The sequence below is a fragment of the Myxine glutinosa genome, chromosome 6, assembly GCF_964187855.1.
Source record: "Myxine glutinosa chromosome 6, kmMyxGlut1.1, whole genome shotgun sequence".
Classification (NCBI taxonomy): domain Eukaryota; kingdom Metazoa; phylum Chordata; class Myxini; order Myxiniformes; family Myxinidae; genus Myxine; species Myxine glutinosa.
This window is the reverse complement of record NC_136266.1, coordinates 140,076,062-140,103,794: the sequence shown is the minus strand read 5'-3', so window position 1 is coordinate 140,103,794 and position 27,733 is coordinate 140,076,062. Positions and strand designations below refer to the sequence as shown.

Here is a 27,733-nt window from a genome sequence, read left to right as displayed (position 1 = left end):
CCTGCTCTCAAATGTTGTGTTTGTGTCCTTCCCCCTCTCTCCCCATCTTGTCTACCGCTCCCGATGTTATATGTTTTATGTGTCGGTTTGTCTTTCTGTGTGATTAATGTTCGCTCTTTCACGAGCCTCGATCTTGTATATACAAAAAAAAAAAAAAAAAAAAAAAAAAGGTATCTGATGCTCTGCCCTCTTAGCAGTATACACAGTACGCGTCAGAAGTAACCTAGCTTCCACGGTCCGTGGATAACCTGGTCAGGATAACCGTCAGGATAACCCAGTCAGGATAACCCGGTCTTATCATCCGCACACACATTCACCCGTGCATAAATTTGCATATTTAATGAGTTTCATCTGTCACACTTTGGTTTCGTGCGATAACTCCACCAAACATTGGCTGATTTCAACAAAATTTGGTACACACATGCGCCTCAGCATAACTCAGATCAAGTTAGAAAACCAGCATCAACCGTGCATAAATTTGCATATTTAATTAGATCCGTCTGTCACAGTTTGGTTTCTGTACGATAACTGCACCAAACATTGGCTGATTTCAACAAAATTTTGTACACACGTGTCTCAGCATAACAGATTAAGTTTGAAAACCAGCATCAACCGTGCATAAATTTGTATATTCGAACATTTTTGACAAAGTTATGGCAATTTGAACTTTGGTAGGGGACATGTATTGCAGCGCAATACTCAGAATGCTTGTTTATCAAATCATCCATTGGTGACAAATACAACAAACAAGAACTTTGTAGAGGAGAAGATGCGGCTTCTGAGTTTATAAAACGATTAGAAGAGGACTATGTAAGCTTAAGAAAGATAATGAGATTAACCAATAAACCGATGAACCCCCAAACAAAAGCAGAAGAAAGAATTTAAACAACCAAATAGCATTTGTCATATTTGTGGGAAGAAAATTGACGGGGAGGAAGATACTGGGGGACCAAAGGTTAGAGATCATTGTCATCCCACCAGTAAATATAGAGGTCCGGCTCATAATGAATGTAATCTTAATTATAAAACCCCCAATTTAATTCCAGTCTTTTTTTTAAAACAATGCTCATTATGACACATCTATTTATTAATACACTTCCAAAGACAAATGGGAACATTTCAGCAATTCCTACCACAGATCAGGACTACATTTCATTCACTAAAATAATCCACACAAAAATAGGATTTGATGAAAAAAAGGTAAAGCTATTTATGATACAACTCACATCAGGTTTCTTGACTCATTTAAATTTATGGCAAGTCCATTATCTACCTTGGCATCATAATATTAAAAACATTCCGTGTCTTTCAGATTATATATCAGATAAAAAAGAAATTGAACTCTTATCACAAAAGGGAATATACCCGTATGATTACATGGATTCATTTGAGAGATTTAAAGAAACACAACTTCCCCCAAAAGAATGTTTCTATAACAAGTTAAACAAGCATTCTGAGTATTGCGCTGCAATACATGCCCCCTACTGGCAGTCTGTCGTCCGGAAAACTGTTGGGGAAATTACCAAAGTTCAAAGTGCCATAACTTTGTCAAACATGATCGAAACGTCGTGAAGTTCGAACTTGATCTGTAACTTATCATGAGGAAACCATGTACCAAGTTTGAAATCATTAGCATTAAGAGTTTAGAAAAAAAATCCGGAAAACTTGTGTGACAGACAGACTGACTGACGGACGGACGGAGTGCAAACCTATAGTCCCCTCCAGTGTACACCGGTAGGGGACTAATAAATGTCATATAACTGATAAAGAATATACTCAAGCACAAAATATTTGGAAAACGTTTAACATAAAGAACCTTGGAGAGTATCATGATTTGTATCTTAAAACCGACGTCTTACTACTAGCCGACGTCTTTGAAACCTTTAGAACAGTTTGTCATAATAAACAATCATATGGGTTAGATCCCATCCACTACTACACCGCTCCTGGATTGGCTTGGAGTGCCATGCTAAAAATGACGAAACAAAAGTTTGATTTAATCAGTGATGAAGATATGCTTTTGATGATAGAAGAGGCTAAAAGAGAAGGAATATCACAAGTATGTTCTAAGAGATATGCTAAGGCTAACAATAAGTATCTTCCTAATTATGATATGAATGATGGTTCTTACCTGATGTATTATGATGCTAATAATTTGTATGGATGGGCTATGTCTCAAGCTCTACCTTATGGAGGGCTCAAATGGGTTGAAGACAAAGATTATGAAAAGGTTTTACAAAACATCGGTACATCCTCACAAAAAGAATTGGACGATTCAGAAGTTGGATATTATTTTGAGGTCGATTTGAAATATCCTGAAGAACTCAATAATAAACACGACGACCTACCATATGCCCCAACCAAAGAATGCCCAAAAGAAGAATGGTTAAGTTATTATCAACAGACATTTAATATAAAAGGTAAACCAACAGAAAAATTACTTACTACATTATATGATAAAGAAAATTATGTTTTACACCAAAGGAACTTGAAGCAATATGTATTGGCAGGATTGATAGTAAAGAAAGTCCATGGAGTTATACAGTTTAACCAAAGTCATTGGATGAAGGAGTATACTGATTTTAACACTCAAAGGAGAACCGAAGCAAAGACTGATTTTGAGAAAGAGTTTTATAAATTGATGAATAATTCTGTATTTTGAAAGACGATGGAAAATCTTAGAAATAGACAAAACATAAGACTTACTACATCTTTGGAGCAAGCAGCAAAATTAATTAATAAACCTAGTTTTCAAAGAGAAGTGGTGTTTTCAGAGAACTTTGTTGCTATTCATTTACAAAGAGTATTAAAATGGATAAACCTATTTATATAGGAACGACGGTTCTTGATTTATCAAAATTACTAATGTATGATTACCTTTACAGTAAATTGAAGAAGAAATATCAAAATAATGTTTCTCTACTTTATATGGATACGGATAGTTTCATTTTAGAAATTAAGACGGAAGATGTTTATTCAGATATGCTTGAGGATAGTGACTCGTATGATATGAGCAATTATAAGTTAACTGATAAGTTGTTTTCGTCAAAGAATAAAAAGGTTATTGGAAAGTTTAAGGATGAATTAGGAGGAAAGGTAATGACTGAATATGTTGGATTGAGAGCGAAGGTTTATGCTTATAAATATATTGATAATAATATTGAAAGATGTGATAAGAAGTTAAAAGGAATAAAGAAAGGTGTTATCAAAGAAGAAATAGAGTTTGAACATTATTATAATTGTTTAACTTTAAAGAAAGAGGAGTTTAGAAAAATGAATACGATAAGAAGTTATGCACATCAATTATATACGGAGGAGGTGAACAAGAAGGCCCTGGAAGCTTATGATGATAAAAGGTTTATTTTAAACAATGGAATTGATTGTCACTCCAATGGGAACATGTACATAATTAAAAAAATTAATTAATCTAATAATAAAAGGAGTTATTGTATCAAGTGCAAAAAGAAGACAAAAACTAAAAACATATCATACGATATAAATAAAAAGAATAGAGTTTGTGAAAAGGGATAATGTGTAATATGCAGGACTAAAAAGTGGCGATTCATCTCATCTAAAATCTGGGTGATATACAAAAATTTATATCAGGGACTAAATTTACAACCACGGGGATTCCAAGGGAACTGCATCTACCGGGATATTCCTTCTGTGGCCCAGGAACAAAATTGGAATATGAAAAGAAGATTAATTTAGAAAATCAAAGTTCAAAGTTGGTGATATTGTAAGAATATACAGATGGAAAAGCCATTTTGAGAATGGTTATACAAAGAGATGGACTAATGAACTTTTAAAAATTGCTGAGGTAACAGATACGGTACTTTGGACTTATAAGTTACATGATTTATATGGAGAAGAAATCTTCGGGTCATTTTATTCACAAGAGTTACAAAAGACAAAACTTGGTGAATAGATTATTTAAAAAATTGCTCTTTAGTATGAAGAAACATTGCGTTATTAAAATAAGGAATGCTTTTTTATGCTCGATCAAAACGTTCAAACAAGTTTAAAGCCCTGTTTGAATTATTATATAATAACATGAATACCGTTTGTTTTACAACAACTGCCGAAGGTTTACATCTTGAAACGTATACGACTCAAAACATACTGATCAAAGTTATATTACCCCACAATTGTTTCAAGGAATATTATTACAACCATACGGATATGTTTCACATTGGACTTGGATTACACATCAAACAGTTTTTCAAATGTATCAAAAGTAAAGCAGAGCTAGTTTATAAGATGGAAACACCTTTTGAATTTATCGTTGATGTAAAGTCGTTGGTTGATAATTCTAGCATGTGGCTTGGGATTAATATAGAATCTGTTCAAAATATAATTTCGGCAAATATTCAAACGTATCAAATGGTTCCAACCCCTATTTCACCATCAAGTTTTAATTTGCTTTGTCAATTATTTAAAACGCCAACCATCAAAATAAAATGTAGTAATAATACTCTTTTTTATTTTTGAGATGGCACATATGGTAAAAAAAAAAGATTGTTTCTTTCACCAATTCAGAAACAGAAATAGAGGAGGATGAGTGGTTAACTAATAAATTAGATTATCACGGTTATTTTAAATCAGAACAATTTACGCGTATTGGGAAACTTGGTTCTATTTCAAGTAATCCTATTGCAATTCATGCAGAAATGAATGAAAATACTACCCCCAATCCGTTACTTTTATGTTGTAATAGCGTTATAGGCATGGTAAAAAAATTTATTGACCCAATTGAAGATAATTAATAATTTTTCATATTAAAATGTCAAGAAAACTACTTCAGGAGAATTATAATTTTTGTATTCAGGGATACTTGCAAGAAAAGGGGGTAAAATTTTTAATTCCTTATGAATTGGAACATAAACAGGGAAAGTTTGTAATTAAGGATTGGCCATATACCGACATTGTAAAACCTACAAATAGAGACCTGCTTAAAATATTAAATAAAAATGAACTTCTCAGTTATGAAATATAAAGATCTTTTAGAAAATGTTAACAAATCCGATTGGTACCCTATTGTGAGAAAAATAATTATAAATACAAGAATATCTCAAAATCCAGATGAATACAGTCAAGTGAAAAAGTAAGTACACCCCATGTAAAGTTTGGACTTTTTCAACATATTTCAACATACAGCTATTTGATCTTCATTTCAACAATATTGAGAGATAAAGGTGATATAATATAACAAATATCATGAAATATTTACATTTTGTCATCCATTGTATAATTTAAATAAACATAAATGCAAATTTTGCATGTGGAAAAAGTGCACACTTGACTCTAATAGGTGGTATTGCCCCCTTTGGCAGAAACAACCTCAAGTAGGCGTTTCTTATAACTGTCTACCAGTCTCTGACATCGACTGGGAGAAATTTTTGCCCACTTCTCCATGCAGAATTCTTTCAGCGGTGCGATGTTTGAGGGGTTTCTTGCATCCACAGCTCGTTTCAAATCCCCCCACAACATCTCGATGGGATTTAGATCCGGGCTTTGACTTGGCCATTCCAGGACCCTCCATTTCTTTATTTTCAGCCATTCCTTGGTGGCTTTTCTGGTATGTTTTGGGTCATTGTCATGTTGCAAGGTTCACCTTCGGTTGAGCTTCAACTTTCCGACAGATGGCCTCACATTATCCTCAAGCACCCTCTGGTACAATGAAGAATTCATAGTGGATTCTATGATGGTGAGCTGCTCAGGCCCTGATGCAGCAAAGCTGCTCCAAACCATAATATTTCCACCACCATGCTTTACAGTTGGTATCAGGTTCTTGTGGTCAAATGCTGTCTTTGGTTTTCGCCAAACATGTCTTCTGGTACTGTGGCCACATAGCTTTACCTTTGACTCATCTGTCCAGAGCACATTGTTCCAGAAGTGCTGGTCTTTGCTGAGGTGTTCATTGGCAAACTTTAGTCTTGCCCTGATGTTCTTTCTGGACAGCAAAGGTTTCCTCCTGGCACACCTCCCATGTAGATCAAATTTGTGCAGCCTCTTTCTAATGGTAGACTCGTGCACTTTGACATCAACAGTGGCAAGAGCTACCTGTAGGTCCCGTAATGACATTCTGGGGTTCTTCGAGACTTCTTTCAGCATCTTGCAGTCTGCTCTCGGGCTGAACTTGCTGGGGCGGCCTGGCCTGAACAAGTTGGCAGTTGTTTGGAATCTTCTCCACTTGCAGATGATCTTCCGGACAGTCGAATGATTGACTTCAAATTGTTTGGAGATCTTTATAAATCCCTTCCCAGACTCGTAGGCATCTATAACCTTCTTTCTGAAGGCCTCAGAGAGCTTTTTGATATAGGCATGGTGACGCCGCACACTTCAACAACAAACAGCAAACCAAACTAAATGTCTGAGGTTTAAATAAGACAGGTTCCTCCAAGATCCTCTCTAACGATGTTCTAATCATTTGCAGCTGAGCTGGTGCACCTGATTCTAATTTTAGGTATTTGAAGTAGTGATAAATGTAGGGGTGTACTTACTTTTTCCACATGCAAAATTTGCGTTTATGTTTATTTAAATTATACAATTGACTACAAAATGTAAATGTTTCATGATATTTGTTATATTATGTCACCTTTATCTTTCAATATTGTTGAAATGAAGATCAAATAGCTCTATGTTGAAATATGTTGAAAAAGTCAAAACTTTACATGGGGTGTACTTACTTTTTCACGTGACTGTATATGTTTAATGTACTCTGGAGAGATGCTCTAAGAGTAAAAAGAGATGAGGAAGAGAGGGAGAAGAAAAAGGAGAAAGAGGAGAAGAAGGAAAAGGAGAAGGAAAAGGACAGGGAGGAATGGAATAAGATGAAGGAAGAACTGGAGAAGATGAAGGAAGAATTGGAGAAGATGAAGGGGGAGGAAACAAAGAAAGCTCGGGTAATAAGGGAAGCAATGGAAACAGAAGCGAGGGCAGCAGAAGAGGAGAAGAGGGAATTAGAAGCGAGGGAAGAGGAGGAGAGAGAAAAGGAGAAGTGGGAAGAAGTGAAAATAGAGCATGAGAAGGAAATGACAGCAAGGACAGCAGGCGTAGTAGAGGGAGTAGGGGAAGGGTTAGCAAGGTTGACAGTAGAAGCAAAGGAAGAGGTGACGTCAAGTGAAAGGAGGGGATCAGTAATAGAAGGGAAAACAAGGAGTGTGCCACCAGGGGTGACAACATATACAATAAGGGCAGTAGAGGAACGGGTAGTATAAGCAGTAGGGGCAACAAAGGAAGGCGGAAAGGTCAGCAAAGGCAGCAAATGTAGTAGAGTTGGCAGCAATGGTAGCAAAGGAAACAGGGGCAAGGATAGCAAGGTAAACAAAGGAAGAGGAGGAAGTAGAGGTAACAATAGAAGAGGTGATAAGGGCAGCAAGGGATGAGGAGTGCATACATAGAATTGGTAAAAAAAAACAATTTGAAATTAAATAATTTCAAATTAAATAAACATTTATGTTTTTGAAATACATGAAATTAATAATATGACAGCTAATACCGTTCCATCTTCCCATCACTAAATCTGTATTCCTCGGCTTTGTATATTTACCCGGTTGCCTTCCTCCTTTGTCATGTAAACCATCGCTATGCTGTCATATATATTTTCATGTGATCATGTCATTTTTCATTTCATGTCATGTGATCAATTTCCAGTAACCATCTATATCCCTCCCCTCCCCTTCTTTCCTCCCCCTCCCTTTTCCCCCTCCCCCCTTACCTTTCCACCCTACCCTCTCCCATTCCCCCCTCCCCCTCCCTTTCCCCCCTACCCCTTCCTCTCCCCCCCCCCTCCCCCTCTTATCCACTCCCCCCTCCCGTTCCCCCCCCTCCCGTTCCCCTTCCCCCCATTCCCCTCCCCCCCCCCCCCGCCCGGCAATGCCGGGTACTTCTGCTAGTTAATAATATGACAGCTAATACCGTTCCATCTTCCCATCACTAAATCTGTTTGTATATTTACCCGGTTGCCTTCCTCCTTTGTCATGTAAACCACTGCTAGTGGAGCTTTCCTTAGCGGCTTTTACCGCTGCTGAAATACCACCCGTCGCCACCCCCGCTGCACCTACAGCACCGGCAATTAGGGGGATTAGGGTTAGAAGTGGGAGAAATCCTCCTGTTATTTCCTTTAGTGAATATTTCTTCAACATAGGTTTTGACATTTTAAAACTAAGCGAACCGGTACTATTCAGTTTTTCCTCCTGCACTTTTGTGAGCAAAACACTAATTCTCATATCATCCTTTCTTTGAATTGTACGAACATTAATCGTACAAGGTTTTTTATTTTGGATACAACACGATAGTTTATCACGATTGATTAGGTTAATATATACGTCAGTTGATACATTACTCATTTTTATACAGACTTGGCATTTAATATGGAATTTTTTTTTGTGGGGGTGAACTTACTTTTCAAGATGTCTTAGAACCAAACGTTCATTGGAATTATGTTGAAATTATTCTAGATTTTGTTAATGTGACCTTTAAAAGAAACAAAAACCACATTTGACATTTCGAAACAAATAAATTGATCCTTGAAAGTGATGTAAACTGATATCGAACTCAATTCACGGACAGTAGTGTTAAACTTCTGTACGTTTTCCAGAAGTATCTCTTTATTTTGCACATTAACCAAATTTTTTTTTAACAAAAACAAAAGTTAAATTACGACTGGGATTACGGACAGTAAAATTACAGTTCAGTACTTCGTGTAACCCCCACGAGCATTCAGGAGAGCACGTACACGTTGAGGCATGCTGTTCACGAGATTTGCCAAGGTTTCAACAGGAATCGCTTGCCATGCAGTGACAATAGCCTGCTGCAATTCACGCACAGAGGTCGGCTGCTGGTCCAAGTGGTCGATTTGACGCGTTAATTCTGCCCACAAGTTCTCCCTCAGATTCATATCCGGGGACATGGCAGGCCACTCCATATGCTCTACACCACGGTCAGCAAGAAAGTGTTGGATCATGCGAGCACGATGAGGCCGTGCATTGTCATCTTGGAAGACAGTTTCCTCGAATGCTGCATGAGCAAATGGAAGCAATGTTTCTTCCAGAATGGCCCTGTACTTTAACTGGTTCAGGTTTCCATTCAGAACAACCAGGTCAGTTTTGCCCCCTGCATGAAAAGCAGGCCAAACGGTCACCCCACCACCTCCAGCTTGGACTCCTGGCACTATACAATCTTTGTTGTAGGCTTCATGCACTTGTCTGCGCACTCGGACGCGGCCATCTTGACGATAGACCAGAAATCTAGACTCGTCACTGAAGATCACGTGATTCCAGTGTTCTGGCTGCCATTGACGGTGCTCTCTGGCCCACTGCAATCGGCGCCGGCGGTGTTGTCTTGTCAGGCGTGGCTTTCTCAGGGGACGCCTGGCATGATAGCCTGCTTGAACCAGTCATTGGATGACTAGCCTTCTGGATGCAGGCACATTTGTCAGTTGCTGCCACTCAGCCCTAAGCCGATTAGCTGACGTGGTACGGCCATTGCGGACTAACCAGTGCAGCTGGCGATCATCCCTCCTTGTGGTTCTGCGGGGACGTCCTGGCCTCGGTATTGGAGTAGGGACACCCCTCTGAGCATTTCGTTTCAGGATCTTTGACACCTGACCTTGAGTGATGCCATACTGCCGAGTAATAGCACGCTGTTTCATGCCGTAATTTCGTAAAGCCACCACTCCATGACAAACAGCATTGTCGAGTTGACGGACCATCTCCAGAGGAAGTGGCAATAACTTTTGGAGACGTGCAGCAGTTGTTTTCCATTAATACAGAACGCAACAACCCTTGTATACCTGACTGTGAAGCCAATCATCAAATGCACCTGTCCGTACATTTTGCCACGCCACCTGTGATATAATCCTGTTGTTGACTTCTTGCTGCGACAGACAATCAGTGACATGGTTCTTTTAACAAATAAATCACCAAAGTATAAAAGAAACTCACCAGATTGATATACTGAGTTAAGAAAGTAAACCCAAGTCAAGAAAAAAAATATATTCCATATTAAATGCCAAGTCTGTATATTACGAAAATAAATTTTCTATTTATTACTTATGTGATATTAGTCATAACAACATTATCCGTATTAATCTGTAGTTTCCTTCCTTTGAAGAGCAAACAATATGCATCAAGGTTGTCACCTTCCGCATGGGTTCTTTCAATGTATCGGGAAGTATCGACTCTATTGGACTTTATCGTTTCCTTTTGAGCGCTCAGGTCAATCGCGTAGATTGTATGCAGATTTTTAAACGCGGCCATATACAAAATGGGATCCATATTACCGTTACCTTCACACACCTTTTGGTAAGACTTGTAGGCTTCGACATAATCATTATTTTCCCAATTAATTTCCAATCCATCTCGTGGGTAAAATGTACCGTCTAGAGAAACCCAAAGTTGTTTTACCTTATGGGGCTGCTTAACTGATGAATTGTGCCTTTTCCCTTAAAAGCATGAAACTTGGCACATGGCTAGAATACCCCAAAAGAAAGATTTTTAGTCCAGGGGGCATCTCCAATTTCACCCCATATGGCGGCCATCTTGAAATTCAGGATGGCCGTCATATAAGACCTGTTTTGATGAATATCTCCATAATTAGAACAGCTATCTAAATGGTTGCAGTGCCTATACCTACATTTTTAGGGTCTAGGAATCCAATGGCAACATAAAATATTCAATAGTATATGGCAGTCATCTTGAAATCCAAGATGGCCGCCATAACAGACCTGTTTTGATGAATATCTCCATAATTAGAACAGCTATCTAAATGGTTGCAGTGCCTACACCTACATTTTTAGGGTCTAGGAATCCAATGGTAACATAAAATATTAAGCAGTCATATGAAAATTAATTTTGCATAGTATCATGCATACTGGGAATGCATATAAATACTCTTAACAGGTTGGCATTCTTCAGTGATTAAAAGTGTCTGACATCGCAGACTGTAACTGTGCCATCTTGTGGTTTTCTAGTCTTTGCTGCATTCTCCATCACATGCGCAGATTGAAGTACAGGGAAGTGCAGCTTTCTTACACCGGCAACGACCAGTACATCCTTTTTTGCACCCACACTTAACAAGTTCATTGCAGATCTTTGCAGCCTCTGGAAGTGTTGTCCATATTGGTTTGAACTGGCCAGCAGACGTTTTTTGCCAACCCCATTCAGTGGGGCTTGGTAGATCAGGCTTAGCATGCAATGCTTGTCCCCAGCATAGTGCGCCTTGGTATACTGCCTGGCGCCTGCTTTATGTGCTGCACAAGGGCATCATGTGCTGGTGGAATTGATTCCACAGGTCTGCCCTTCTTTGCAAACAGTTTCTTTCGTACAATGTTAATGTCAGTAGCAGTACTTGTGCGATCATACAACAGAAAAACAAATCTCTCAATGACGTTCATGCAGGTTTCAGTTATCTCTGTGCTCTGGTGGCAAATTTCTGCTAGTACCTCTGTGAGCTCAGGGAATGATTCCCACACATTCCATGCAGTTACCTTTCCACGCCCATTAAACGCTGAAGAAGTGTCACACCCTGTTAGTGCATGAAACATGGGGAGGGCTTTAGATTTCTCAGGGCCAAGAGCTGTGGCTATATCATGTGCAGAGATAAATCGCATGTTCTTGCCTGTCCCAAATTGTAACCATATCACTGAAAGCTTCTGGGATGCTGTAACTGCAAGCACGACAACATCTGTGTCCACAGTTTGTATGAGGACCTTACTATGCCCTCTCTGTGTTGCATCAGCAGCATGTAGGAACATCCGACCATCTGCCTCTTCCTGAGTGCACGGGGAGAGTGATTCTAGATCAATGCGTGGTGGAGCAGTAAGAACCTCTGTATCAAGTGTGACGACTAGCTCCTTGCACTGGTCTTCAAATGATTTAATTGTTTCATTGGAAAGGAAGCTGAAGAGTTCACGCTTGTTTTCATCAACTCGAAGAAAGTTCTGCCACTGTCCAGGAATTGCAACTGAGGTATCTACTCGTCGGCGAACCCCCTTGCCACGCTTTTCACGGGTCATGCTCTTAAGGCTGTCGGGTAGGTAACGGTCCCACACCAGATCAAGTCTGGTTGCAGATTTGTACTGTGAGAAAACAAATGGGATGAAGACCTTTTCGGCATATTCGCCAAATGTTTTGACTGTGCCAACATCGGGCTTTAGCTTTTGAACAATTACTGCCCCGTCAAGTATGACACGTCACCTCTGGCATCTGTGTGCTTGATGGTGAAAGTTCCTCTAAGCAGTCCAAAAGGTCGCTCTTTGTACCAGGTCGAAGCTTCCCATCCTTGGACAGAGATGGAGGGAAAGATTGATTTTCATGACGGAAAAATTCATCCAGGTTTCCCTCGCGGGTTTGACAGGCAATATAGAGGCGAGAAAACAGTTGAACATCACTCTTCAATGAGGCTACCTTGTGTTTATCTGTCAGCTGGTCTGTTACTGATGAGCTGCCAAACAGAGGTAACTTTTTGCGCGGGACGACATCATTCAAAGGCTTTGAGCGTTCAATCAGCCTCTCTTGCACAAATGACTCCAGAGCCTCCTTTCCCACTTTCTGCACGTCTTTCACACTTTGTACGACTGATGCACTTGCTATATCCTTTGTGTCAAGGACCAAAAGGTCAGCGGTTTCTTCAAGAAATGGATTACCTAGCTCCTCGATAACTGATACAAGTGATCTGACATGTTTGTCAAAGGTCATCTGGGTGCTTTTATTCTGATCATGATGCAGTGATGGCACTTTGCTTTCATGTTGCTGCTGTGCAGTCTCAAACTCATCAATCACCCTTGAGACCTCTGGACCTGCAACCATCCATCTTTGCAGAGCATGGGCATTGTCCAGCAGACCCACAGCTCCTCCATCTCCCTTGATACGTGCATTGTTCTGTTCATGTGCATGATCTGTAGCAATTGAAGAAAATTTGCATTGGGTCTTTTGTACCGTGAACATGCCAGCTCGGAAATTATCCAGAACTTTAGGGTGTGTCTTGTGCAAGTCCATCATATCACGCAAATGGACTGTGACCCATCTTGCATAGTGCGTATGGTCAAGAGCAAAGAACCACGGAAGAAGCTCCCATAAAGCATCCAAGTACATTTCAAAGTCAGCCTCCCTCAATGAGCGCACAAAGGTCAGGATGCTGTTCTCCAATGCCATCGTGAGACTCCAGTATTGGAACTGTGGGTGTTCCAATATGTTGCCATTGGATTTTATGTTGCCATTGGATTCCTAGACCCTAAAAATGTAGGTATAGGCACTTCAACCATTTTGATATCTGTTCTAATTATGGAGATATTCATCAAAATAGGTCTTGTATGACGGCCATCTTGGATTTCAAGATGGCCACCATATGGGGTGAAATTGGGGATGCCCCCTGGACTAAAAATCTTTCTTTTCGGGTATTCTAGCCATGTGCCACGTTTCATGCTTTTAAGGGAAAAGGCACAATCGATCCGAATTTTTTAGCTAAGCCGCCCAGCTATTAGCATTATCACACAATGCGTTATTTTTATCAGTAGCAGTATCTCCATCTGTTTTCTTTAAAATGAGCCAAAGGTATCGGGGTTTTCCTTGAAGAACACCCAAATTCCAAGTGTAAGTGGTTTTGTCCAGTTTAATGTGTTGACGTCTTCTTTTAAGGTATGATACATTTAGCGGGGTCTTTGAGCCAGGTCTTCTATTCAACATCTCTTCCGTTTTAAGACTGGGACTATATTCGCTGATATACCAACACAGATCATTAATAACAAATTTATTATCAGCGAGAGCATTAGCAACCCCAAAAAACAATCTATTTTCATTAACATTCCTTTTTAGTTGAAGTTTAATTTTAAGGCCGTATAGAACTTTATCATAGTCACAAAATCCAAATATACCTTTAAGGGGTACAGCTACGGTTAAACTATTCTCTTGTTTTGCCTCATCATTATACATTAACTTCCTTTGAGTATAACCGCAATGTTCGGTTGTTCCCTTTGACATATTGGGGATAAAACCTTCGGCAGTTCCCTTACCCCATCTATCACGATGCGAATATAATGTGAATTTCATCATTTCAGATGTAGCAGAGACATAATCAACCGCTTCCAATTCTTGTGTTTCAATATACAAACTAATAATATAAAACATTTTCCAGAAGAAATAATTTATGAGTAACGTTTTTGGTAGCTTCACCCTTATTGAATTTAAATTTACACAAGAAACTATCGGCTAGGTTGAAGTAAGTTTGTCGATTTATCTCAAAACTTTTTGTTCCAGTCGTATTCCAATCTGTTCCTGTTACGGCATTTACCTTGTAATAATCTTCTTTTTTAGTTGAGTTGAAAATGATAATCATATCATCCAAATTATAAATACTGTTGATGGCCTCCATCTTTATATATTAACAATAAAAAATATAATAAATTTATTATATTTACATGTAATACCAATAAAATATTTTAAACTTTTGAAAACCCGACCCAAGTATTTCAATTATTCTTTGTCGTTCTTGTGCAGTAAGTTCAGTTTTACCTTTTTTAATTTCTTTGATCGCTTGTATTTTATGAGGCTCCTTTTGAGCGTCTTTTATACTCTTTACAGCACCCGCTACATTTCCCATGGCAGAAGCGGTTGAACCAATTAGGTCTTTATGTTTAAGAATAGTTGAACCGATACCCATTACAATATCAATTAAACCATCTCCTTTATTTCTAAATTGATCTCCTACACCACGTTCTCTCGTAGGCTTATAGTATCCTCTCCCAAGAAACATACCTTCACCCGTATAGTACGGTGAAAGATACATACATTCCCCAATTCCATTCCCAGCTGCTTTACTATCACCTTTCGTAATGACTTCATATTTGCTTCACTCATTATTTCGTACAACAACCATCGTGTTTTTATTCTAAGTGGAATAAAAACTTTTAACATTTTAGTTTCAATTTTTTCAATTTATCCGCTTTGATTTTTCGTTCGAGTCGTGAATAATTAGTGTGTGGTGGCCAAAACATTTTTTCAAAACATAATTTATCCTCCATTGAAAATTGAGGGAATTAAAAATTCTCCGCTCGACGTTAACATAACCTCTCCTCTTTCCCGAGTAAATACAAGACATATTTCTCCAAACGCTAATTCTTGGTAAATTTTCTTTTGATCTTGATCACTCGTGTTAAAACTACATTCTAGAAAAAACAGGTGGATGTTCATTTATTAATAGTTTTATATTTGTTATATAATTTTTTCCAATTATTGTTGAAGACCTTCATGTAGCTGATCTACAGTTGTTTGTTGAACAACTTCGCGTAGGTGAATTCTGATGGATATAATTTCATCATTGAAAGAAATCAACTGATTATCTTGATCGGTTATCCTAAAATTTACTTTAGAAATGGTTTTTCCTGAGATCGGTAAATAGGTGAGATTCTTTGGTTCCATAATGAATTTATATCCCGGCGGAGTCGAGTAAGCGCTGAATGAAAATATTATATTTGTTTTCACTGCATCGTCATAAGCACCATCAACCAAATCAGTGAATTAATATTGAATTTATACCTGAGGATATGTCAATGACGTTATCACTGACAAACGTATTATTATCTTCAAGCTTTATTGCGGTGAAACCTAACATCTCTCGGAATGATTGATTAACCGTGTAATCTATTTTATAATTATTTTAAAGTCTAATAGTCGATTTTGATGTATTTTTGAGTATCTATTTCGATATTTTTTTGGTTCATCACCTTTTCCTTTCATAACACGTGAAATTTCTGAACATAGTACAGGTATCTCATAAGCTCCGGGGGGTACTTCTATAGTTTTATATCCACTTCCCGGATTATAAATAAACTTTTTTTTTTTCTGTGATAATAAACAGGGTATTATAGGTTTCCATAGACAATAACGCCGCTTCATATTCTTTTGCGGGATCAAGTTGTATTGGGTATGGTAATGAAGCCATGTGATCACTCGCTGTAAAATCAAATCTAAGAGTTGCGCTTCTCATTTTATTATATGTGAGATATAATATCTTTGTATTGACATTTATTAATTATTTTCCTATTCATCAACTGGTCAAAAATGGCTGATATTTCATTAAAACAATTGTTGCTTCCCGCCTCCTTACTGCCCAACAGCAGTAATAGCCTATTAACTAATTGTGATGAGTCACTCGGAAGAAAACTAACGCCGGAGCCTGAACTCGGTCTAAGTTCCTTTAAATCCCGACTAATATGTTTTTCCTTCTCATTCTTACTACCTTGACCCTTAATATACTCCACATAACCAATCGCGTTTAGCAACTCAATATACTCTCTATCTTCCTCTCTTTCCATATCAAGTGGTGCATCAAAATATTTTGAACCACTGAGTGTGAGAAGTGTGTGTATGTGAGAAGAAACATTAATCTGGGGTTTAATTTAACATTTGGGTGAATAAAACTCAAAAACATCAAATTATATACCACTAGCTCCTCGTTAAGAAAAATAAACATGCTAGTTCTTCTGTTGGAATGAGACCCGTTTTGGTTTTTGTCTTTGGTTTATATTCATTGTTTTGAAGAGCTTTCGCAACATAATCAGAAAGGTTATTTATCTTCCCAAGGTCTCGGAATGATTGTGTTGCTTCTATACTTGTAAGTTCTTGATTCGCTATTCCTCAAACTCTCACAACCCTTGTTGTTGTTTGGTAGTGTATGTTATCGTGGGAAATAAATAAAATAATGGTCAATCAATCAATCTAGGTCAATAAAATCATGCACCTCTTGGCTTTTTTGGGGGGTATATTCTATCGCAGGAAGTTGAAACGAAACCGACTTTTGTTTGGCAGATTTTAAGAGGTTTAAAAAACTTCTCTCGTTTTCTTTCAAATACGTCTTCACCCGTTAGTTTCTGCCCCCGCCTATTCTTTATCTCTTCTTCTTGTTTAACAACTTTTGAAAGTAATTGTTGATGTTCCTTAAATTTTCTTGCTCGTTCTTCAGTATTCATTTTATTTATGCAAATAAATTATTAGTTATTATATCATCTTCTTTAACAACGATATATTTATATTTTTCAGTCATATGTTTCATATGACCCTCAAATTCCTTTTTACCACATAATGTATAACAATTATCCCTCCAAATATTAGTTATATCTGTTGCATTTAGTTTAAATAAAATAAAAGTATTAGCATTGTTTCTTATTGAGCGACGAGGGAGTTGAAAGTATGATTGACTGAGATAAATACAATTACAGGAAGAATGTCATCCCCTTGTATAGTAGCTGTCCATAACCGTTTGATTTTTCTCATTAACACAATCGTCAAAGATACCGAGGCTCTTTTTTGTGTCATCTAAATCTTGGGGTAAAGGTATATCATCCATATTATTGCTAAGAATATAAGTTATAGGTGATGTGGGTTTTGATTTCTTTTTCCATTTTTGTCGAGTATCACAAAATAGTTGTATTACATCTTCAATGTCGAGCTCATTTAGTTTGCGTTGAAGCTTAAATAACCCGATTATATCTTCTTTTTGAAGACCCGCATTAAAACCTTGGGATAGTAGTTGATACTCTGGTTGAAAACTTGACTTTGTGAACATTATTAAATTTTCATAATCTAAAAATTTTGGAGTAAGGAGCATCTTTCAAAGCAAACAGGTTTTTTCACATCCGCTTGAACGAACTATTAGACATCTTAATGAATTTGGGAGGTTCTTATGATTATTAAATTTTATCTTACTTTCCCACACGGGTAAAAAAATCATCCATTTTATATGTGTTTGAAAATATTTAACGTTTAATCATTCATCCTGTGTGTTGTTATCCCTATTATAATTATGTATACATATTAGAAGCGACTCAACCAACCGTCTAATAGAGTTGAATATATCTTGAAATATTTTGAAAATAGGTCCATCCATTTTAAATACAAAAACATTATTTTAAAAGAAGTATAACATAAATGTTATATTTCTATAATTTTAATTAAAATTTACCCACAACTCATCATATAAATTTACCTGTGTGTTACCCCAGTATTAATATCACTAAACATACGTGTCGCCGCTGTCCCCATAATTTTATTTGCGGTCGTAAGATTACCCATATTAATCATCAACCTGTCTGTTTTCCAAAATAGTTCTTGAACATCATTTGCTTTCATTTGAATGAATGGTTTCGCATCACCGATAAAAACGTTTGATATTTTAATAGAGCAATCAACTTTACATCTCTTGTACATCAACTCCTCTGGGTTAATACAATGACCTACGGGGCATGATTCTTCGCTGTCTGTGTTGTATAATTTTGAGGGGTTTGTCCACTTCCCAATGCCATTCATATTTGGTCAAAAGTTTTGGGTACATTGTCGGTGGGTATCCTTCAACGCAAACTCCTCCATCACGTTTTCGCCAGAATATATCAACCCCGTTAACAAGGGCTCTGAACTTGTTCTGTTCCTTTTTCATCTTTTCAATAACATCGGCTTTCATCATCGGCTTTTACATCGGCTTTAACATCGGCTTTAACATCGGCTTTCATCAACTTTAATGGCATTAAGAATTTCTTCAAACATTTCTATTATTTTTGTTTCCGCCATCGTCATGGGTCCTCGATAATTATACATAACAAGGGGCAACGAATATGATTAAACTATGTCTCCCTTAGCACTATTTTTATTTTCGTTAATACCCCATGAAAACAACGTGGGTGTTTTGATAAACAGTTTTCTAATATCATCTTGTGGGTGAGTGTGATCATAATTATATTTAATCATAATACGGTAATAGTTAGTTCCGTTGTTGTAATGTTTTGGTTCTTCAAAGACATTTTAAATATCAAAATTCAGATAAGTCAACGCCATATGTATTTTATATCGGGAAAGTATTTTTTTTTAAACTGAAAAACAATTTTTTTTATTTAATTTCATAATCATATATAAATGACAATATCTATTATTACACAAATATTATGTATCATGATCTCATTCTCCATTATGAATCGTTGTACTCCACAGCTAAATGATATTAACCATGTTATTCCCCGTCATTTTCCCCCGTTGTTGTGCGTGCGATTGTTATTACTCATGATTCTCCTCGTTATCCTCGCCATGTTGATTATGGAGATTGTAACGGGGATCATCACGACGATTATGACGATCGTGATGATTTTGGCTGTAGTGGTGTTAAGGATAAGGATAATGATAATTACATTACTGAGTATTGCAAGTCAGCAACTCTACCCAACTGTTGTATGAAACACGTTAGTGTTATAGATTCAACTACTAAAGTTAAGATAGTAGAAAATGACGCCAATATTGATTATTGTCACAAATATTGTTCATAAGTAAAATTATTTCTTACTAACCTAAAATTTTGAGTAAATCGATAAAATCACAAAAATGGTGAAAATCGGATATTTTGGAAATTTTAGAAAATTCGAGAAAATCGTGAAAATTAAATAATTGGTCACTTCGGGTTTGTGGTGAGTCACTTCCTGTTTTGGGTAGGGCCAGTTTCGGTTTGGGGGCAGGGGGATGTGGGGAATGTGGGGGATGTGGGGAATGTGGTCTGAGCTGGGGCTGGTCTAGAACTCTTCTTTTATATCTACTGAGGGACACTCTGGTTCCTTGTGATTATAGAAATACTTTAGTGATAATTCCTTTTGTTGGTCTGAAGGATGTTGCATTGTAGTTTGTGGGAGTTATGGTGAAAGGGTTTGAAATACCTAATGGGAATGAGTGGTCACATTGCACCAGGCATCTGCAATATCAAGGATCGATCTGTTCTGCAAAGGTCATTGACCACAAATTGACATTAGGACAAAAGCTTATCTCTCTTAAAGTTAGAAGTCATTGTATGGCTCCAGCCTGATAGAGAAAATTGTCTTTGTATCTCTCATTTGCAACGCTGTGTAAATACCAGCTAAAGAGATAGGGTTGAGAAATGCTTTATCTCGTCTTACCGGCACTCATGGCGCCTCAATGATGCAATTCCCATTGAATTTCTTTGGTAAGATAATGTCCGACTCGGTGTTATGAAGAACTCTCGTCCTCCGATCTCCTCCCTCCCTTCACACTTCCAATCTAAGACAGCCCAACTCTGTCCACATCGACTATCTTACTATAATTCACCAAATGTCCGTCCATCTGTCTGTTCGAAGGTACCGCAAAAACGGCTGAACCGATCGCAACGATATTTTGGGTGGGTAATCCTGAAATCCCCTGGAGTAAAATAGGCTCTATTGTTTTTCCAATTTCAGCTTTGGCCTACAGCATTTTCAGGTTTGGTCTCCCGCGTAACGTTATTTTCCCGGGTGCTGCACAAACGTCTGCACCGATCGCTGCACTGCCGCGCTCATTCTTACACTCATTAACCGTTCATTAAATGATTACGAAAAACATTACGAAATTACATTCACACAGTCACATCAAACACTACCGTGAACACAAACATCATCACAACATCGTCAAACGTTATGTTACGTAATTCAAACCGTGAACACATCGAATATTGGAGCCCATTGCCCAAATTTGAAACACTATGGAATAATATTTACCGATATGAACAGTCATGTGGCTTTTATTGAAATTCTACAAATAGTTTAGATTTTGATGATTTGCGTGTGATATGATTTAACGGATGTTTATATAAATCGTTTAAAATAAAAAAAGCCTTCAATTTCCGATATTTTGCTTTTTCATTTGGGCCTCCCAGTTGAAGCCCCGCCCATAGGGCGGGTACAGTTGCTAGTGTAAATAAAGCTCCAATCAAGGCAATTCAGAAGATTCCTGGAACTTTTGTGTTGAGTCCTGTTCATGTACGCCAGCATAATATTTTGTTGTAATCCTTGTTATAACACGAGTTAATCTCCTCCAAAGAATTAAACCTTCAAAATTGTTATTGGTGTGAACATTTAGTCTCTTTACATTCTTCAACAATAGTAAATACAGTCAGACCCCGATATTCTCGGATCCCGACATTCGCAGTCCCAACATTCGCGGGTTCTGCGTATTCACGGTTGATAAATTGCGACCCGCTTTTGCATTCACAGCTATGTGCCCTGTGTATTCGCAGACCCCAAAAAAACCCCACCAGCCATCCTACAAGGAAATAGCCCTAGCAGGTATAGGATAATAAAAACTGTACTGAAACAACAACCAACTACTTTTAAATTGTGAGCTTCTCAAAGACAAGTGATGCATTGATATCACAACCATTACTAACATGATGTGGAAGCTATGCTCTGGTAGATACAGAGCTATACAAGGCAAGCGAGACAGACCAAAATTCCATCTGTGTTCATATTTTCTTTCATCATTATATCAAAATCAGCAAGTGGAGCAGCAATTGGGGGTTTGTTTTCAGCTCGGTGACAGCAAACAGATAAAATCCCTTACAAATTCTACAGCTGAGTAATACGAGGCAATAGCAAATACAGTACATCAACAATTAGGTAGAAATGGATGCAAGATGGCTTTCATAATTTTTTTCTTTCACCTACCGAAGAAAGACCACAAACTGCAAACAAAAAACACTGGAACTTCCCAAATCCAAGAGTCTCAATTGCATCATCCACCGTGAAAACTCGAGATTCTGAGCATCAGAAGGTGCAAGGGATGGCAGAGAGACAATAGAGGATGTATGGCAAAAATCAATAGACATTTTACCAATAATATCACTAATAATATATATCCCATCAATAGAGACATTTTATTGCTTTGTTCACTTGCACCGCATATGAAGTTCAATCGTGCAGTCAAAGGGCAATGATGATCAATTGCCAACCACCACCTCCCTCCCTCCACATTACCAGTACGAGATGAGCCTTTGCAGGTGAACAAATAATTCTGATACCTTTTTCACAGCAAGGTGTTCTGGTATCTTTGGGAACAACAACTGTTTCCCTCTTCTTGATCAGGCCTTCTTTATTTTCGACACCATGGCAGAGTGAAGGCATGATACTGGCAAAATAGAGGAGAATGTTTGGGAGGGGTGGCAAGAACAAGATAATCAAGGACTATGAATATCCTCATCATGACATTCCCTTTTAATTCCCAATGAGGAGGAATGAGGAGGTGTAAAGATCTCCTCACACAATGTACAATGTTATATTTATAAACTTCAGTACAATCTAGTTTACAAATTACTACACTTACCAGAGGAGAGGGTATTGCATCCAGGCCCATTTCTTTATTTCTGGATGTTTGTTCACACATAATGTGCTAACATAGACTACAAACACCACCTGGTGGTAGCCAGTATGTACCAATTTATTTTTAAAATACATAGTCGAGGAACGTGGAAGAGCTAGGCCACAGAACAGATCAGGACACAACATAACAAAGGGAACAGTAGGAGATGGGGGAAACGCCAACAACAGGGTGGAGGAAGAAGGTAGACGGAAACAGAGAAAAGGGATGCAGGTAACGATGAGGGGGGGGACAAGATGAATACATAAGCAAAATTTGGAGGAGGTAGGGAGGGAGGGACTACAAGGTACGTACTATAACATAGTCTGTCAGTAAAATATGTGCATCTACAAAATAAGTACATACCTCCACAACATACATACCGAATTGGAATGCGATTCTGTACAATAAAAATGACAAGCGTTATGCCTAGGTCCCCCGTCGGTGAAGTGATGCGAGTTGACAAAGTGGAAGACGCAGGAAACATGGAAGAGTCGATAATATTTGCGAGTGAGTTGGAGATACACCCACACCAGATAAGAAGTTAGTAGTTCGTTTATTATTCAAGATATTCTGCTCAAGGTTCAGACATATATGGTGGTGGCCATCTTGGATTTTGACGTGGCGACCCAATTTTCAATAGCGTTCTTCCTTATGCCTAGATACACCCACACACCAGGTTAGAAGTTCGTAGTTCATTTATTTTTCAAGATATTCCACTCACAAGGTTCAATGTGTAGTGAAATTATACCAAGGTGAACCCAGGGTGTGCTCGCTTCAAAAGGGGCGTCTATAAGACCCGGGACAACCGGGGCGCACGGACACTCCAGCGGAACTCACTGTGACATAGTCCTGTAGTTTGAATGGTATGTACGCCCCTAAATGCTGCGCCGACTGTCCTCTCTATTGGACCATTGCCATATTGAATCGACCATTGCTCTTGAAATACTCTGATTTTAATGCCTGTTGCATGAATGTATTTTTACAGGATGTACTTCAGATCTAAATGATATTAAACCTACCCAGAGGTCAAGTCGTGTCTGAGCTTGAATTTCACGACACAATGCACGCACGCACACACGGACGCAAACACGGACGGAGGGGAAAACCATAGTCCCACTTTCACTCCGCGGTGCGTCGGGGGACAAAAAAGGCAGTTTGTCCACTGTATAAGCATAACGTTACATTGTCAATACATGGTCTATACACCAAACAAAAAACACCAGTACACAAAATATACCACATAAAACAACACAAAATTAGATATCCACGATCAAAAAGCGATCGCAAAAGGTAGGTTTCCCCTGACCGGAGGAGGCTTACCCTTGATGATTGCCACGACTTACTCTCGACTCGTGATCCAATGATGGCCATATTTTCTTCAGACCACTATATGACCTTGACCTTCAGCGTTTAGGAATAGGATATAAATAAAGAAAATGTCTCCCCATCTACAATCGATCAATAAAACTCAAAATCATGAAAATATGAGAAAAATATTCAAGTTATGATCAAAAAGTTGTTTTTTATTAATTAGGTCACAATCCGAAAAAAAAGTAGGTCAAGGACATGAAACAAATACCAAGTGCACAACTTCAGTGCAGGTACACTATTATGATGCAAAGACTTCCTGGAAGATTTCAGTCTAAGATTCCACATGGGCAAAATTGAGGGATGGCAAAAAATGCATTAATTTTTTCAGACCGCCATTTGACCTTGACGGTTATGATGTAAGGTAAGCGTAAATGTGCCTTGCTCTAGGCCAGTGGTTCCCAAACCCAGGGTCGTGAGGGTGTTCCTGAGGGTCGCAAGACGTCTCAAAAAAGAAATATTAGTGTTATAAGGGGATTACTTCACTGGCACAATATGAAGGATTATTGAAATAGCCAGTAATGAAAGTAGAATAGTTTTTTTTTTTTTTTTGTATACAACATCGAGGCTCGTGAAAGAGCGAACATTAATCACACAGAAAGACAAACCGACACATAAAACATATAACATCGGGAGCGGTAGACAAGATGGGGAGAGAGGGGGAAGGACACAAACACAACATTTGAGAGCAGGGACCGAGAGACATGGAGACATCGAGAGATCTGAGAGAGGGTGAGGGCTTTGGGGGGGGGGGGCAAGGGAAGGGGGCGGTGGGAGAGGTATAAAACATATGGACACTGCCAGGACTTCCAGGAAAGAAGTTGGAATTTCAAACAAGGTGGATCTGGGGTGAATTAGCGGGGGTAGAAAAGATCAAGGTTTTGGATGGGGGAAGATAAGAGATGGTGGTGAACAGCTGTTTTAAAGACCTGGAGGGAGGAGTGGGATTGAAGGGAGTGAGGGAGTTTGTTCCAGAGGCGGGAGAAAAGAGGGATGAAAGAGTGAAGGTGAGCAGAGCCGAGATTTCGGCAGTTTAACCATCAGAGGGTTGCTGGCAGATCTTGTGCGACCTGTAGGAACATTTGGGGGACAGAGCACAGAGAGAGCTGGGGGTGCAAGGCCGGAGAGGAGTCGGTAGAAGACAGAAAGACCACCTACCTGCCTGCGGTGAGTGAGTGAAAGGCCCTCAGAGATAGCTTCATCGTGGGAGATTGCAATAATTCTGAAAGCTTTGGTTTCAACAGCGTGAAGCCGAGCTAGGTGCGAGGCAGGAGCACAGGCCCATAGGGGAGAACAGTATTCCATTGAGCTGCGGATGAAAGCCTTGTATGTGGTGAGGAGCTCAGGTGTGCCGAGGAAGGACTTCGCACGACGGAGGATGCCCAGTCGGCGACTGGCTTTGGAGGCCAGCTTGGAAATGTGGTTTTCCCAAGAAAGATCATGGCAGATAGTGAGACCCAAAAGCTTGAGCGACAGAACTTCTTGGAGAGGATTGTTGAGAAAGTAGATGGGAGGGTTGTCCAGTCGATCTTTTCGGAGAGACATAGTAAGAGTGTGATATTTGTCAGGATTGAAAGACATGTTCCACTTGTTTGACCAGTCTGTGATTTTGTCCAAGTCTTCAGAGAGTGAGGAGGCTGCAGACTGCCGATCTGAGGGAAGAGGAATGGAGCGGCAGAGAGTGGAGTCATCAGCAAAGAGATAGAGAGGATTTTCAAGAGAGTCAGAGAGATCATTGATGAAGACCAGAAAAAGCACGGGGCCCAGAACACTGCCTTGGGGAACTCCAGCCTGAACAGGATGAGGAGATGAGAGAAACCCATTCAGGGCCACACGTTGACGACGACTAGAGAGGAAGTCTGCAAGCCATGCGTGGAGATTTCCATGGATACCAAAGGAGGAGAGTTTGGTGAGCAGAGCGGGGTGCCAGACTGTGTCGAAGGCACGTGATATGTCGAGGGAGACAGCTCTAATTTTCTGTTTGGCATTGAGGACCTCCATCCATTGTTGAGACAGCAGAAGCAGCATGTCCAGAGTAGAGTGACCTGGTCTGAAACCAAATTGATGATCACAGATCAAGCCATTGGAGAAGAGGAAAGATTTCATATCCGAAGCAATGATGGATTCCATGACTTTGCTGATAATTGGGAGAAGGCTGATTGGTCTGTAGTTGCTAGGATCTGTTTTTGCACCTTTTTTGTGCATAGCGGTGATGTTGGCTGATTTCCAAGCAGATGGCAGTTGACCTTGAGCAAAAGAGAGGGTGAAGAGAACAGAGAGAGGGTGAGATAGAGCGGCAGAGCAGGATTTTAGGACCCGTGGGCTGATGCCGTCGGGTCCAGTTGCAGAATCAGAGTCTAGGGTTGACAGAAACTTTTCCACCTTGTCAGGAGGAAAGGACACAGAGTCCAGGAGCAGCAGGGTACGACTGGGTATGGTGGGTACAGAGAGGGATGGGTTTGGGACACAAGATTTAGAGGCAAACACAGAGTTGAGGCATTCAGCTTTTTCACGTGCGGAGTCAGCTGTGTAGCCGTTTGAGGTAAGGGAGGGGATGGAGGGGGAACAAACACCAGAAACGGATTTGACCAGACGCCACCAGGATTTGGAAGAGGGAGACAGATAAGAGAGTTCGGTCTTGAGAACGGAGAGATATTGTTTCCTAGCTCTCCTGAGGGTGGACACACACTTGTTTCGGGCTTTGTGAAAGGAAATGAGATTTCCTTCCGTTGGATTTGCTTTCCAGGAGACGAAGGCAAGTTGTTTCTGGGCAACAGCCTCACCACAAGATTCCGTGTACCATGGACGGGAGGAAGGGTATGACAACTGAAGACGAGATGGGATAAATCTGTGCATGAGAGAGAGCAATTTACTTTGGAAGAATTCCCAGGATGAGTTGATGTCAGAGGTGGTAGAGATGGGAGACCAGTCCAGATGATTGATGGCTGCTTGAAGACCGTGCCAGTTGGCCTGAGTGAAATGCCAGACTCGTCGACGCTGAGCAGGCTCCCTGAGGATGGTCAGAGAGATGTCCACTTTAACAAGGACATGATCAGATGATCCGATTGGAGCAGAAGAAGAGCAGCAGACATTTTCAGGGAAGTTAGTCATAACCAAGTCCAGAAGAGAAGATGTTCCGTTGACTGAGATCCGGGTCGGGAAATTGACAGATTGTGTCAGTCCCAGTGAGTCGCAGAAGTCCTTTGCTGAGGAGCCATGGCTGGTGAGAGAGGTACCCACACCCAGCCAACTGGCATGATGACAGTTGAAATCACCACATATGAGGAAGAGAGAGTTGGGATGAGTAGATAGAAGTTGGTCCATATTATCAGACAGCGAGATGTAGATGGAGTCATCACTGTTTGGTGGACGGTACAACACACATATGAACAAGAGGTGGGAGCGAAGGGGAAGCCGTAGCCAGAGGTATTCCTGGGGGTGAGGTGGAGAGAGTGCAGTGCAGGGCGAGTGAGGTCGAGAGTTTTTGATAAAGATAGCAACCCCGCCTCCAGGACGAGGCTCAGGTCTATCATACCGGAGGAGGGAGTAGCCTGGGAGAGATACTAAGGAATCAGAGACATCATAAAGGAGGAAAGTTTCTGTTAAGCAGATCACGTCTGGTTTGACAGAAGCAACCTGTATGGAGAGATCAGTTAAGTTTGAACGAAGGCCCTGGATGTTTGAGGTCCATACCGTTAATGAAGAGGAAGGGGGAGCATCAGATACAGAACAGGGGGGAGGAGGGGTAGGGTAAGATGTGGAAGAGGTGGAAGAGGTAGGGAGAGCTGTTGAAGGTGTGTCAGAGATTTCAGAATAGCTCGGAGAAAGGGAAGGATGGGGCGGACAAAAGGTTTGATGGTGATTGGGTGAGGCACAATGAGGTGTTATTTGAGGAGGGGGAAGAGCAAGGCAGAAGGTTGGGGGAGATGGAGGTGAGAGTTGGAAGGGGGAAGAAGCGGGGAGGACGCTTTGAGGAGGGGGAGTGAGGGGGGAAATTGAGAAGCAATGAGGGTGGGGAGATTTGAAGGGGAGGGGTGAGGGGGGAGTTTGGGAGGGAAGGGACAAGGGGAGGGATTTGAAAGGGATGGGATATGGGGGAGATTTGGAGGGGAGGGGTGAGGGAGGAGTCTAGGAGGGGAGGGGCGAGGGGGCGTCTTGGCGGGGAGGGGTGAGGGGGATAGTTGTGGATAATATAGCATCCGTTACGT

The 27,733-nt window shown here is 39.8% G+C and overlaps 1 protein-coding gene across 7 annotated transcripts in view; it reads right to left on the bottom strand.

The window, feature by feature from the left end:
• The window catches only part of LOC137430365 (synaptic vesicle 2-related protein-like), a 183,798-nt gene that overhangs the window by 137,464 nt on the left and 18,601 nt on the right, over positions 1–27,733 (bottom strand). For 5 of the 7 annotated variants that reach the window (XM_078780609.1, XM_078780612.1, XM_078780615.1 and 2 more), the window contains 2 exons: positions 21,820–21,926; positions 21,467–21,558 (listed from right to left, as the gene is read on the bottom strand). In XM_078780609.1, coding sequence (XP_078636735.1) covers positions 21,467–21,558; positions 21,820–21,926 — 199 coding nt within the window. The remainder of the gene's footprint in view (positions 1–21,466; positions 21,559–21,819; positions 21,927–27,733) is intronic. The other 2 variants (XM_078780613.1, XM_078780614.1) reach the window with 1 other exon arrangement.